This window comes from Muntiacus reevesi, chromosome 2 (assembly GCF_963930625.1).
Source record: "Muntiacus reevesi chromosome 2, mMunRee1.1, whole genome shotgun sequence".
In the NCBI taxonomy this organism is placed as follows: Eukaryota; Metazoa; Chordata; class Mammalia; order Artiodactyla; family Cervidae; genus Muntiacus; species Muntiacus reevesi.
In genome coordinates, this window is record NC_089250.1 from 139,535,605 (window position 1) to 139,551,184 (window position 15,580).

General features: G+C 38.1%; 1 protein-coding gene across 2 annotated transcripts in view; it reads right to left on the bottom strand.

Moving 5' to 3' along the window:
- Positions 1 to 15,580, bottom strand: part of LOC136158252 (cytochrome P450 2C21-like) — a 42,981-nt gene that overhangs the window by 26,434 nt on the left and 967 nt on the right. For both annotated transcript variants that reach the window (XM_065920049.1, XM_065920048.1), the window contains exons 2-4: positions 11,003 to 11,165; positions 6,380 to 6,529; positions 931 to 1,091 (exon numbers count right to left, since the gene is read on the bottom strand). In XM_065920049.1, coding sequence (XP_065776121.1) covers positions 931 to 1,091; positions 6,380 to 6,529; positions 11,003 to 11,165 — 474 coding nt within the window. The remainder of the gene's footprint in view (positions 1 to 930; positions 1,092 to 6,379; positions 6,530 to 11,002; positions 11,166 to 15,580) is intronic.

Here is a 15,580-nt window from a genome sequence, read left to right on the forward strand (position 1 = left end):
ATTTGGATGGAATGTTGTATATAAATCTATTAAGTTCATCTTGTCTAATGTGTTGCTTAAGGACAATATTTCCTTATTAGTTTAGTTTGGCTGTTCTGCCCATGGGGCTGCAAAGAATCAGACAAGACTGAGTGACTTAATTGAACTGTTCTGTCCATTGATGTAACTGATGTGTTACTGTCTCCTAGATTTATTGTATTATTGTCAGTAACTTCTTTTAAGTCTGTTCACACCATACCATTTTTTAAATGAAGAAACTATACCAGAAAGATTAAGAAAATGTCTATATTACCTAACTTATTATTTAGGCATTTTACATCTTCAGAAATGTACACATTGCCCTTATTTATTTGGCCATCACAGTCTTGGAGTTTATAGAATCCTTTTTAAACAGTACCTTCATGACTTAATACCCTCGGTAGGCACCTTCCTTGTATCAAACTGGATAGAGAATCAAGAAATCTAGTTTTTATATCTAACTCATTCTTCTTTGGTTTGGTTACTTTGAAAATAAGCTCAGTATTTCCAGATGAACTTTCTGTTCCATAGACTATTTGTTCTCTAGAGTCCTTCCCAGGTAAAAACATCATAACAATATGATCCACGGAATTTTAGTTGTTAGTTATAGTACAACATAGGTAATTAATTTTTTCTGACAGTTTACTAACAGTACAAATACAATGCATATACCACCCTATTTATACACATAAAAATCAGAGGAAAAAAAGATTTCTCAAAAAAAAAAAATACCTTGCTACAATTGTTGCACTATTTTTTTATTACTGTTGTTATATTTTGTTTAAAAATTCATTTCAACACATTCAATTGCTTTGATAACTCACTAAGCAGTAACAAACAATAGCACAAAGAGATGTGGTAATCAATTTAGACAGAAAATTATTTTCTATTTAAAGAGAACCCTGACCTTACCTCAATCCAGGGGGTGCTAAAAATTGTTGCATTTTCATCAATGGACCTTGCCAAGGCTAGAAAATTTTCATCACTATATTCAAAACGATTCCGGAATATAATGGAGCAGATCACATTGCAGGGAGCATAGCTCAGAAGGAAAGTAGGATCACATGGCGATCCTAAAAAACAATATATAAAAGTTGGAATATAATTGTCAAATAAATCTTAAGTTTACTGTATAAAAAAATAGAGAAGTGTTGATTTCTAAGATTTTTTTTCTTATAGGAACAACCTGGACCTGCCATCATCACTATAAATTCAACATGCCAAGAGAGTTGGACCATAAAGAAGGCTGAGTGCTAAAGAATTGATGTTTTTCAACTGTGGTGCTGGAGAAGACTCTTGAGAGTTCCTTGGACAGCAAGATTAAACCAGTCAGTCCTGAAGGAAATCAGTCCTGAATATTCGATGGTGTTAAAGCTGAAGCTCCAATATTTTGGCCATCTGATCAGAAGAGCTGATTCATTGGAAAAGACTGTGAAACTGAGAAAGACTGAGGGCAAGATGAGAAGCGGCTGACATGAGTTTGAGCAAACTCTGGGAGGTAGTAAAGGAAGAGAAGCCTGGCATGCCGTAATCTATGGAGTTGTGGAGAGTTGGACATGACTTAGCCACTGAACAACAACAACAAAATAAAATTGTGTATCCCTAAGCAAAATTATCTAATCCAGTGTTATTTATTTATTAAATTTCTCCCAATTATTCCATTGATATAATTCTCCAATTAAAGCCACAGGATAATACACAAGAAGGAGATCGTTGTGAAATGTCTTTAAAACTATAAAATTTAGCTCTTGTTGTTGATATTATTCAAAATACCCAGAAGAAACTGACCAATATAATAAGGTAAGGAAACTGAGGAGAATTGAAATCATATTTTACAAAATGCATTGAAAAATGTTGAATGTGCTTTTCTATCAGAAGAGAATAATGAGAGGGATTGAAGACTAGAGATCTCATCAAGAAAATTAGAGATACCAACAGAACATTTCATGCAAAGATGGGCACAATAAAGGACAGAAGTGGTATGGACCTAACAGAAGCAGGAGATATTAAGAAGAGGTGGCAAGAATACACAGAAGAACTATACAAAAAAGATCTAATGACCCAGATAACCACGATGGTGTGGTCACCCACCTAGAGCAAGACATCCTGGAATGTGAAGTCAAATGGGCTTTAGGAAGGAAGCATCACTACAAACAAAGCTAGTGGAGGTGATGAAATTCCAGTTGAGCTATTTCAAATCCTAAACGATGATGCTGTGAAAGTGCTACACTAAATATGCCAGCAAGTTTGGAAAACTCAGCAGTGGCCTCAGGACTGGAAAGGGTCAGATTCATTCCAATCCCTAAGAAAGGCAATGCCAAAGAATGTTCAAACTACCACAAAGTTGCACTCATCTCACACACTGCAAAGTAATGCTCAAAATTCTCCAAGCAAGGCTATAACAATACATGAACCGTGAACTTCCAGATGTTCAAGGTGGATTTAAAAAAGGCAGAGGAATCAGAGATCAAATTGCCAACATCTGCTGGATCATCGAAAAAGCAAGAGAGTTCCAGAAAAACATCTATTTCTGCTTTATTGACTACGCCAAAGCCTTTGACTGTGTGGATCACAATAAACTGGAAAACTCTGAAAGAGATGGGAATGCCAGACCACTTGACCTACCTTTTGGGAAATCTGTATTTAGGTCAAGAAGCAACAGATAGAACTGGACATGGAAAACAGACTAGTTCCAAATCGGGAAAGGAGTATATCAAGGCTGTATATTGTCACCCTGCTTATTTAACTTATATGCAGAGTATATCATGTGAAATGCTGAGCTGGGTTAAGGTCAAGCTGGAGTCAAGATTGCCGGGAGAAATATCAATAATGTCAGATAGGCAGGTGATACCACACTTATGGCAGAAAGTGAAGAACTAAAGAGCGTCTTGATGAAAGGCAAAGAGGAGAGTAAAAAAGTTGGCTTAAAGCTCAACATTCAGAAAACTAAGATCATAGCATCTGGTCCAATCATTTCCTGGCAAATAGATGGGAAACAATGGAAAAAGTGACAGACTTTATTTTGGGGGACTCCAAAATCACTGCAGATGGTGACTGCTGCCATGAAATTAAAAGATGCTTGTTCCTTGGAAGAGAAGCTATGACCAACCTAGACTACATATTTAAAAGCAGAGGCATTACTTTGCCAACAAATGTCCGTCTAGTCAAACCTATGGTTTTTTTCAGTAGTCATGTATAGACGTGAATGAATGAATGAATGAAGTTGCTCAGTCGTGTCCAATTCTTTGCGACCCCATGGACTGTAGCCTACCAGGCTCCTCCATCTGTGGAATTTTCCAGGCAAGAGTACTGGAGTGGGTTGCCATTTGCTTCTCCAGTATGGATGTGAGAGTTGGACTATAAAGAAAGCTGAGTACTGAAGAATTGATACTTTTGAACTGTGGTGTAGGAGAAGACTCTTTAGAGTCCCTTGGACTGCAAGGAGATCCAACCAGTCCATCCTGAAGGAGATCAGTCCTGAATATTCATTGCAAGGACTGATGCTGAAGATGAAACTCCAATACTTTGGCCACCTGATGAGAAGAATTGACTCATTTGAAAAGACCCTGATGCTGGGAAAGATTGAAGGCAGGAGGAGAAGGGGACAACAGAGGATGAAATGGTAGGATGGCATCACCGACTCAATGGATATGAGTTTGAGCAAGCTCCAGGGGTTGGTGAACGACATGAGGCCTGGCACACTACAGTACATGGGGTTGCAAAGAGTCGGGAACGACAGGGCAACTGAACTGAACTGAACTATAAACAGGTTAACAATATAAAATAGCGAATATGACACCATTTTTTTGTTTGACTCCTGACAACTTTTAAGACTTACTTTTCTTGTTCTACTCACACCTGGACTAGCTGATGTGATTGCTTCTTTGGCACAAGCAGGAAGTTTAAACCACACAAACCCTGGTCTATACATTGCAACCCTCAACCCTACTCCACTCCCTAACCACTATAAAAATCCCAACCCTGTATCCTTTTCCAGCTTTCTCCAGGCATTTTGGGGTTGGTTTTCTAGCCACTGTGCCCTACACAGAAAGCCTCATTATGTGAGTAATAGAACTTTTCATATCCTATTGAGATGCGTGTATCGCTACCAACCTCAACAGTTATACTAAATTTTCAGCGGGAAATCCATCCTGTCTCTTCCTGGTGACTACTACCACAACACTTTACTACTGAATGAAAAAACTTAGTAGGGATCAAAAAGTAGAAATTACAAGAAAAAAGGTGTTGGACAACATGTGAAATAAACTTACAATAGTTAGTTAACCAGTGACAAACTGGGCTACCCCAAGAGTATGAGGTCTCCATACTTAGGTGGAATCGATCAGAGTCTGGGTGGTCATAGATAAGGAAGCTGAGAGAAGGTCATATTCACTATGGAAAAATTGAGCCAGTTAATAATAAGCTGTTTAAAAGACACTTGCTCCTTGAAAGAAAAGCTCTAATAAACCTAGATAGCATATTAAAAAACAGAGACATCAGTTTGCTGACAAAAATCTATCTAGTCAAAGCTATGGTTTTTCCAGTAGTCATGCATGGATGTGAGAGTTGGATCATAAAGAAAGCTGAGTGCCAAAGAATTGATGCTTTCTAATTGTGGTCCTGGAAAAAACTCTTGAGAGTCCCTCAGATAGCAAGGAGATGAAACAAGTCAATCGTAAAGGAAATCAACCCTGACTATTCATTGGAAGACTGATGTTGAAGCTGAAGCTCTTATACTTTGACCACCTGATGGTAAGAGCCAACTCTGATGCTGGGAAAGATTGAGGGCATGAGGGCAAGGAGGTGACAGAGGATGAGATGGCTTGAGGGCATCACCAACTTTACGTACACCAGTTTGAGCAAACTCTGGGGGATATTGAAGAACAGGGAAGCCTGATGTGCTGTGGTCCATGGGGTCACAAATAGTCAGGTATGACTTAGTGACTGAACAACAACATGCTAAATCCCAATATTTACTGATTTACTAATTGCCTTTCCAAAATTTTACTCTAGAAAGTAATCAGGGGTGTTCAATGATTAATATAGATTGCATTGTTTAATATTATTAGCAACAAAAAATGAAAGCAATCTGTTTGGCCTAAAATAACTTAAGGTACATCCAAAATAATGAACTACCATTCTATTTTATTAACAATATTCATGATAAACATTTAAAAATTAAGCATGTGAAAATACTTATTTAATATGTTAAATTTGAACAAAAGAGTAGAGAACAATCTATGCAGGGTGAGCCTTGTGTTCTTCTGAGAGATCTTCCACCCATTCCTAGATAATATGCACCGAGTCCTAACGATGTTCATTGACACTCTACTGCCATCTTGAGAAACTTACTCAAAAGAAGAAACCCAAATCATGCAAATATTTTTAATAATTGCATTATTTATATGAGTAACACCAAAAAATGAGAGGCAAAACCTATCTAGACAATAATGTAACATTGGTAAAAAATCATGATGGCTAGTCACTGTTTAGAATATAGTGTTATTAAATTCATAATGTTCTTCAAAAATCAAAAATTGTGGTTTACAAAAGCACATATGTCTTAAGATCCTCATCTTGCTCCTTCCCTGTCAAGTCTCCTACTCACCCCTTTCTCTCCCATCCCCTCTTCCTGTCCTGCATGGGCACCCACACACGTGTATACTGAGCAGACACGTGCCGCAGAGCTCCCTCATTTCACACCCACAGGGGAGCTGTAATACGGTCCTACTCAGAGAAGGATTTGGTGCAAAGTCCACACCTGAACCACTAATTTTGTTTTAGTTTTACTAAGATATCACTGATAGATCTGCTCAAGTTTAAGGTGCTATATAGCATAATGACATGACCTGCATATGTTGCTAAATATTTGCAATGCTTCTCAAGAAGTTACCTGAGAACTTAGTCTTTCAAGTTACTAGCAGATTGCCAGAATCCATGTTCTCCTCTTCTTCCTCTGCACACAGCTAACCACATTTCCCAGCTCCTTGTACATTTAGGTGTGGCCCTGTGACTGAGTTACAGCCCATGGAATATGAAAGAACTTTTGTGTGCCACCGCCATATCTCACCTACTAAAAACACTATTTGTTCTTTTCTTTATTCTTTACTCCACGTCCCCCTCAACTACCATTCAAAGAGATGGACTCTGGGTGACACTGGAAGGCATTCATATGTTGAAGGCATCAAAGGCCCTGAAAACCAGATGCTTGGAAAGGCCATTATGCCAACCACTTCACTTCTCTCATGTGAGCAGAAAATAAACTTCTGTTGTATTTGAGCCATTACCTCTCTATAGTCTACTTGTAAAATCATTTAGTCTGCCCAAGCAGTTACTGTTAATTGTATAAAGAAATACCTACCATTGGTTTTTTTTAATGCTTCCACCAAACATAAGGCTTCCTCTTGAATTCTGTGTTCAATAGTCCTCTTCCCCATTCCCATATTCCTCAAAACCATGAGGGAGAAACGCCGAGTTTGCTTCCATATTTCACCATTGCTGAAAACAATTCCTATCAGGACAAAAACCAAAAACAGGGAAGAATAATCTATTGCCATGAATTCTAGCTGAGAGTCTTTAAACCAGGAAATGACAATAATACCTAAGCAAGGATTAAATATAGTGCTAACAGCCTCAGGAATTCCTATTGGACCCTTCATCACCTGCCTCCTCCTCTCTTAACTCAGCTTGTATCTTACTGTCAAGACTCTTGGTTTTAAATATTACTATACTCTTCCTTATCCATTAGTTTCTGCAAAATTCAGAGCAACCCTAAGAACCAAGTGTTTTGTCTCCATTTTACTTGTGAGGATGCTGAAAATCACAGAGACAAAATGCTTGCTCTCTGATGACTCAGCTAACAATCCATGGAGTCCAAGTTATAGGTTAAGTTTTCAGAGCCAAGTTGTGCATTATGAGTGAATCATAGAAGAAACAACAAAAGGAGTCAGTTCTCAAGAGAGGAAGAAACAGTACTTGTGCATTGGAAGGAAGTTCAAGAAAATCTATTCTTCAAATAAGAGACACAGTCACAATTCTCCTCATTTTAACATTTTTCTTTATTTGTTAAATTTCATCCATGAAATATGGTCTTAACGCCAAAGAAGTTCAAAATCAGACTTTCAGAGTCAAAAAGAGATTAGAGGAAAAGACAATGCTTACAGGGAACTTATCCAAAAAGATCTTAAAGAACAATGTAGAGGAGGAAATGACCCTGTTCAGGCCTCGTTTCTTTTTGTAGGGACCCAGTGACTGGCCAGTGTAAGATCCAGCTACAAACACAGATGAAAGACAATTCAAGGACTTTATTTAAAAAAACTTTTCCTAATATCATCTTTAATTGATATTCCAATTGATACTTAACTTGAGTTGAATTTCCAATTGACACTTAACAATGTTTCTTAATTATCCTCTTTTTAGAATTTTTTTGTGCTTTATGCTTTGTATTCTGCTGAGGACAAATATTTCTTGTGCAATTAACTCCCAAGGTCAGTAGGTGCCCAATAAGATACTGGAGATCAGTGGAGAAATAACTCCAGAAAGAATGAAGGCCTGGAGCCAAAGCAAAAACAGTACCCAGTTGTGGATGTGACTGGTGATGGCAGCAGGGTCCCCGATGCTGTAAAGAACAATATTGCATAGGAACCTGGAACCTGGTCCATGAGTCAAGGAAAATTGGAAGTAGTCAAACAGGAGATGGCAAGAGTGAACATCGACATTCAGGAATCAGAGAAATAAAATGGACTGAAATGGGTGAATTTAACTCAGATGACCATTATTTCTACTACTGTGGGCAAGAATCACTTAGAAGAAAAGGAGTAGTCATCATAGTCAACAAAAGAGTCCAAAATGCAGTACTTGGATGCAATCTCAAAAACAACAGAATGATCTCTGTTGGTTTCCAAGGCAAACCATTCCATATCATGGTAATCCAAGTCTATTCCCCGACCAGTAACACTGAAGAAGTTGAAGTTGAACGATTCTATGAAGACCTACAAGACCTTTTAGAACTAACATTCAAAAAGATGTTCTTTTAATTATAGGGGACTGGAATGCAAAAGTAGGAAGAAACACCTGGAGTAACAGGCAAATTTGGCCTTGGAGTACAGAATGAAGCAGGACAAAGGCTAATAGAGTTTTGCCAAGAGAACGCATTGGTCATAGCAAGCACCCTCTAAAACAAACACAATAGAAGATTCTACACATGGACATCACCAGATGGTCAACACCAAAATCAGACTGATTATATTCTTTGCAGCCAAAGATGGAGAAGCTCTATAGAGTCAGTAAAAGCAAGACTGGGAGTTGACTGTGGCTCAGATCATGAACTCCTTATTGTCAAATTCAGATTGAGATTGAAGAAAGTAGGGAAAACCACTACATCATTCAGGCATGACCTAAATCAAATCCCTCACGATTATACAGTAGAAGTGAGAAATAGATTTAAGGGACTAGACCTGACAAACAGAGTACCTGATGAACTACGGATGGAGGTTTGTGACATGGTACAGGAGGCAGGGATCAAGACCATCCCCATGGAAAAGAAATGCAAAAAAGCAAAATGGCTGTCTGAGGAGGCCTTACAAATAGGTGTGAAAAGAAGAGAAGCAAAAAGCAAAGGAGAAAAGGGAAGCTATATCCATTTGAATGCAGAGTTCCAAAGAATAGCAAGGAGCGATAAGAAAGCCTTCCTCAGTGATCAATGCAAAGAAATAGAGGAAAACAATAGAATGGGAAAGACTAGAGATCTCTTCAAGAAAATTAGAGATACCAACAGAACATTTCATGCAAAGATGGGCACAATAAAGGACAGAAATGGTATGGACCTAACAGAAGCAGAAGATATTAAGAAGAGGTGGCAAGAATACACAAAAGAACTATACAAAAAAGGTCTAATGACCCAGATAATCACGATGGTGTGATCACTCACCTAGAGCCAGACATCCTGGAATGTGAAGTCAAGTGGGCTTTAGGAAGGAAGCATCACTACAAACAAAGCTAGTGGAGGTGATGAGCTATTTCAAATCCTAAACGATGATGCTGTGAAAGTGCTACACTAAATATGCCAGCAAGTTTGGAAAACTCAGCAGTGGCCTCAGGACTGGAAAGGGTCAGTTTCATGCCAATCCCTAAAAAAGGCAATGCCAAAGAATGTTCAAACTACCACAAAGTTGCACTCATCTCACACGCTGCAAAGTAATGCTCAAAATTCTCCAAGCAAGGCTATAACAATACATGAACTGTAAACTTCCAGATGTTCAAGGTGGATTTAGAAAAGGCAGAGGAACCAGAAATCAAATTGCCAACATCTGCTGGATCATCAAAAAAGCAAGAGAGTTCCAGAAAAACATCTATTTCTGTTTTACTGACTATGCCAAAGCCTTTGACTGTGTGGATCACAACAAACTGGAAAATTCTGAAAGAGATGGGAATACCAGACCACCTGACCTGCCTTTTGAGAAATCTGTATTTAGGTCAGGAAGTAACAGATAGAACTGGGCATGGAACTACGGACTGACTCCAAATAGGAAAAGGGGTACATTAAGATTGTATATTGTCACCCTGCTTATTTAACTTATATACAGAGTACATCATGAGAAACGCTGGACTAGATAAAGCACAAGATGGAATCAAGACCACTGGGAGAAATATCAATAACATCAGATATGCAGGTGATACCACCCTTATTGTAGAAAGTGAAGAAGAACTAAAGAGCCTCTTGATTAACGTGAAAGAGGAGAGTGAAAAAGTCAGCTTAAGACTCAACATTCAGAAAACTAAGATCATGGCATCTGATCCCATCACTTCATTGCAAATAGATAGAGAAACAGTGGAAGCAGTGTCAGACTTTATTTTGGGGGGTTCCAAAATCACTGCAGATGGTAACTGCAGCTATGAAATTAAAAGATGCTTGCTCCTTGGAAGGAAAGTTATGACCAACCTAGACAGCATATTAGAAAGCAGAGACATTACTTTGCCAACAAAGGCCCCTCTAGTCAAGGCTATGGTTTTTCCAGTAGTTATGTATGGATGTGAGAGTTGGACTATAAAGAAAGCTGAGCACCGAAGAATTGATGCTTTTGAACTGTGGTGTTGGGGAAGACTTCTTGAGAGTCCCTTGGACTGCAAAAAGATCCAACCAGTCCATACTGAAGGAGATCAGTCCTTGGTGTTCATTGGAAGGGCTGACATTGAAGCTGAAACTCAAATACTATGGCCACCTGATGGGAAGAGCTGATTCATTTGAAAAGACCCTGATGCTGGGAAAGACTGAAGGCAAAAGGAGAAGGGGATGACAGAGGATGAGATGGTTGGACAGCATCACCAACTCGATGGACATGAGTTTGGGTAACCTCCATGAGTTGGTGATTGACAGGGAGGCCTGGCGTGCTGCAGTCCATGGGGTTGCAAAAAGTAGGACACAGCTGAGCGACTGGACTGAACTGAACTTTCCTCCCTTCTTTCTCTCTTTCTTATTATCTTAACTGTCCATAATTTAAAATTAATAGAACCTTAGTGATTAGATGGTTTGTTTTCACTCATTTAAAGCTTCATAGAGATACTGTGTCACTTTCATAATTTTAAACATGGATTAATGCTCTTTTATGCTTCCCAGGTGGCTGAGGGATAAAGAATCTGCCTGCAAATACAGGAGACACAGGTCTGTGAATTTGATCCCTAGGTCAGCAAGATCCTCTGGAGAAGGAAATGACAATCCACTCTACTATTCTTTCCTGGAAAAACTCATGGAAAAGGAGCTTGGATGGCTACAGTCCATGGGGTAATGAAAGAGCTTAGTGGAGACAGCTTAGTGACTGTGATTGGACACAACTTAGTGACTAAACAACAACAATTCTTTATAGAGAAATGTTGGAATTATGATGTCTTCATGAATTTCTCTAAGTACCTATAATTTCTCAATTCGTTAGCCTATTTGAATCTTTCCAACCTACAATTCCCACACACTCCCCAAATAGAAGCATACCTAATCCCTGGTTGATGTGGTCTGCCACTGGTAAACTGCCTCTGCCAGAAAATTTGTCACCCTGATCAATTAGGACTTGCTTCACTGCTTCATATCCATGTAACACCACAGTGGGCTTCATGCCAAAATACAGAGTGAACACAGGACCATAATCTTCTGCTAGCTAGAAAAGGAACAGGAGATGCAAGAGTAGTGAGCATTCCAAAACTGAAAATGTAGACAATGTGATAAATATTTTTAATTTTCATAAGACACACTTCAATATTCATTCATCCATTATAAAAACTTTCAACTTCTAGAACTAATAATTTAGTATGAAATCACATTTCTCCAATGATAATTACCATTATATGACTAATAATATTGTTATTATCATCACCATCAATAGTTATCCCTTATTCAGCTCCTACTATATGACAGAGGATATAGTATGAATTTTATACTGTTTTGTTAAGTTTTTTTCTACCAAGCCTATAATTACACCAAAATTCCCCTTCTTTCCTATAATCACAATAAATAATATGTTTCTCCTCCCATTTAAGGAAGGGTGCTTCATCTTGCCCACATGCAAACTAAAAATCATTCTTCATTATCCATTCTCCACATCTTTTTAGCACCAGAGACCTCTAAGTTTTCATAATACATAGGACATAGTCATAGACATTTTTCAGCTTCCCTATGTAGTGATGTGAGTGAGGTCTTTCTATCATGGCATCTTATTCAATGTAACACATGATATAGGACCTACACTCTTTCAACTTGTCCAATGTGTGAGTCCTTCTGCTACCTTACAATTTATTCTCCATACAGCAACCAGACTGATTTTTTCACAAAGCAAATGTTTCAGTACATCACACTGCTCTTATGCTAGAGACCAATATTCTTAAAATCCTTGTAAGACCTGCATGTTCTAGCTCCTATTTACTTCTCCAAACATATCTCGGAACATATTTTTACTTATTCTTGAAGCTACAACCAGTCTGGTCCTATGTCAGGGACTCCAGAACATAGTTAACTTCCAGATTGAAAAAGAATGGAACAAACCTGCAATTTACCTGGTTACTATCTTACTTTTTTTATTTTTTTTTTCCATTTACTTTTATTAGTTGGAGGCTAATTACTTTACAATATTGTAGTGGTTTTTGTCATACATTGACATGAATCAGCCATGGATTTACATGTATTCCCCATCCCGATCCCCCCTCCCACCTCCCTCTCCATCCGATTCCTCTGGGTCTTCCCAGTGCACCAGCCCTGAGCACTTGTCTCATGCATTCAGCCTGGGCTGGTGATCTGTTTCACCCTAGATAGTATACATGTTTCGAAGCTGTTCTCTCGAAACATCCCACCCTCACCTTCTCCCACAGAGTCCAAAAGTCTGTTCTGTACATCTGTGTCTCTTTTTCTGTTTTGCATATAGGGTTATCATTACCATCTTTCTAAATTCCATATATATGTGTTAGTATACTGTATTGATCTTTATCTTTCTGGCTTACTTCACACTGTATAATGGGCTCCAGTTTCATCCATCTCATTAGAACTGATTCAAATGAATTCTTTTTAATGGCTGAGTAATATTCCATGGTGTATATGTGCGATAGCTATCTTATCCATTCGTCTGCTGATGGGCATCTAGGTTGCTTCCATGTCCTGGTTATTATAAACAGTGCTTCGATGAACATTGGGGTGCACGTGTCTCTTTCAGATCTGGTTTGCTTGGTGTGTATGCCCAGAAGTGGGATTGCTAGGTCATATGGCAGTTCTAATTCCAGTTTTTTAAGAAATCTCCACACTGTTCTCCATAGCAGCTGTACTAGTTTGCATTCCCACCAACAGTGTAAGAGGGTTCCCTTTTCTCCACACCCTCTCCAGCATTTATTGCTTGTATACTTTTGGATGGCAGCCATCCTGACTGGCGTGTAATGATACCTTGTTGTGGTTTTGATTCGCATTTCTCTGATAATGAGTGATGTTGAGCATCTTTTCATGTGTTTGTTAGCCATCTGTATGTCTTCTTTGGAGAAATGTCTGTTCTTTGGCCCATTTTTTGATTGGGTCATTTATTTTTCTGGAATTGAGCTGCAGGAGTTGCTTGTATATTTTTTGTCCTATTTTCTTTAGATACCAGCTCCAATTTCACTTCCTCAGAGAACCTTCTGCTGACTACACCTCTTACCCCTAATTCTCCAAGCTACATGGCCTGTTTTGACTGTGTTCCTATTACATGTTTTGTATCCATACATTTATTTGCATCATTGTTTCATAAATACATGCCTGGTGTTGAGTGTAAAGAATCTGCCTGCAATGCAGGAGAGGCAGGTTTGATCCCTAGGTTGGGGCGATCCCCTGAAGAAGGAAATGGCAACCCACTCCAGTATTCTTGCCTGGGAAAATGCATGAACAGACGAGCCTGGCGGGCTACAGTCCATGGGGTCGCAAAAGAGTCGGACATGACTTAGCAACTAAACCACACCATCGTCATTATATGTTTTGACCTGGGTTCAATCCCTGGGTTGGGAAGATTCCCTGGAGGAGGACATGGCAACCCACTCGTATACTTGCCTGGAGAATCCCCACGGACAGAGGAGCCTGGTGAGCTGCAGTCCCTGGGGTCGCGGAGAGTTGGACACGACTGAGCAACTAAGCACAACACAACACATCCATACATTCATTTGCATGATTGTTTCATAAATACATCCTTACCATCTAGACTGTGAATTCCATAACACTAGGGTTTTTTTTTTTTTTTTCATTCATCTTTGAAAATCCCAGAATCTAATATACTTATTACTTAAATTAAGGATGTGAAGTTGCTCAGTCATGTCCGACTCTTTGCAACGCCATGGACTGTAGCCTGCCAGGCTCCTCCATCCATGGGATTTTCCAGGCAACAATACTGGAGTGGGTTGCCATTTCCTTCTCCAGGGGATCTTCCTGACCCAGGGATCAAACATGAGTCTCCTGCACTGTGGGCAGACTCTACCATCACAAGGAAGCCCTGGTGAAATTAAGCATTTAATAACTTGTTGAACATATAATATACTCAAATAACCTGTGCAAAATAATTTCTATTTACATTTTATTTAGAGAAATAGAAATTAAAGTCAAGAGATATTTTTAAAACTTAACCAGGAAAAAAAAAAAACTTAACCAAGGCTATGATTTAACAAGTGCATATTCTGGGGTACTAACACAATCTTTGAAACCAGATCTGAACACAAACAAAGAAGGAGCTTCACTGGGCAGTACTCTGGTAACTAATTGTCTCAGAGAAGTCTGATTCCAGATAATTCCCTCAAGATTTAGAGAGTTAAAAAAAAAAAGCTTTAGAGAGTTATTGCTCTATAAATAGCTGAATAGAACCATTATTCATTTATTTGTTGAGATAATAGAAACTGAATTTTCCTAAAATTTTACTTATTTCCTTGACTTCAGTCTATTTTTCAGAAAATTTTAGTTTTGTCACTCTGTAAAAGAGTAGATTTTTTTTTTTTACTTGAAGTCAGTTTCATTGCCATATTACTAAAGGATAATTACTGAAAGGGCACCTATGTCACAATTCAGATAAAGAATTTCTACTTTTGACAGTTTCAATAATCACCTCATGGATCTCATTCTCTTCTTTCAAACTTCTAGCTGTATATCTTTTAAAATCACATCTATGTATCAAAAACCTTGGTCAAGTGGGATTTACCCCAAGGATGCAGGGATCATTCAGTATTTTCAAATTAATCAATGTGATACACCATATTAACAAATTGAAGGAAAAATCATATGATCAACTCAATGGATACAGAGAAACCTTTTGACAAAAATTAACATCATTTTATGAAAAAAGACTCTCCATAAAGTGAGTATAGAGGGAACATACCTCAACATAATAAAGAAATTACATCATACTGATGTATGGCAGAGACCAACACAGTATTACAAAACAATTATCCTCCAATTAAGAAAAAAGAAAGAAAAGAAATTTTATATATGATAAGTCCGCAGCAAACATCACTCTCAACAATGAAAAGTTGACAGAATTTCCTCTAAAACAAGAAACAAGACAAGGATGCCTACTCTTGCCACTTTTACTCAATACAGTATTGAAAGTCCTAGCCACAGCAATCAGAAAGTAAAAAGAAATAAAATGAATCCAAATTGGAAAGAAAGAAGTAAAACTGTCACTGCTTATGATGACATGATACTGTACATGTAAAATTCTAAAGGTACCACCAAAAACAATTACTAGAGCTCATCAATTAACTCAATAAAGTTGCAAGATACAAAATTAATTCACAGAAACAACTTGCATTTCTATACACTTTTAACAATGAATTATCAGAAAGAGAAATTAAGGAAACAATCTTATTTACCACTGCATAAAAAAATAAAGTAGCTAGGAATAAACCTACATAAGGAAATAAAAGATCTGTCTCAGAAAATTGTAAAACAATGATGAGAGAAATTGAAGGTGACACAAACAGATGGAAAGATAAACTGTGTTTTGAGTTAGAAGAAATAATATATAAAATGACCATACTAACCAAGGCAATCTGCACATTGCAATTCTAACAAAATACCAATGGC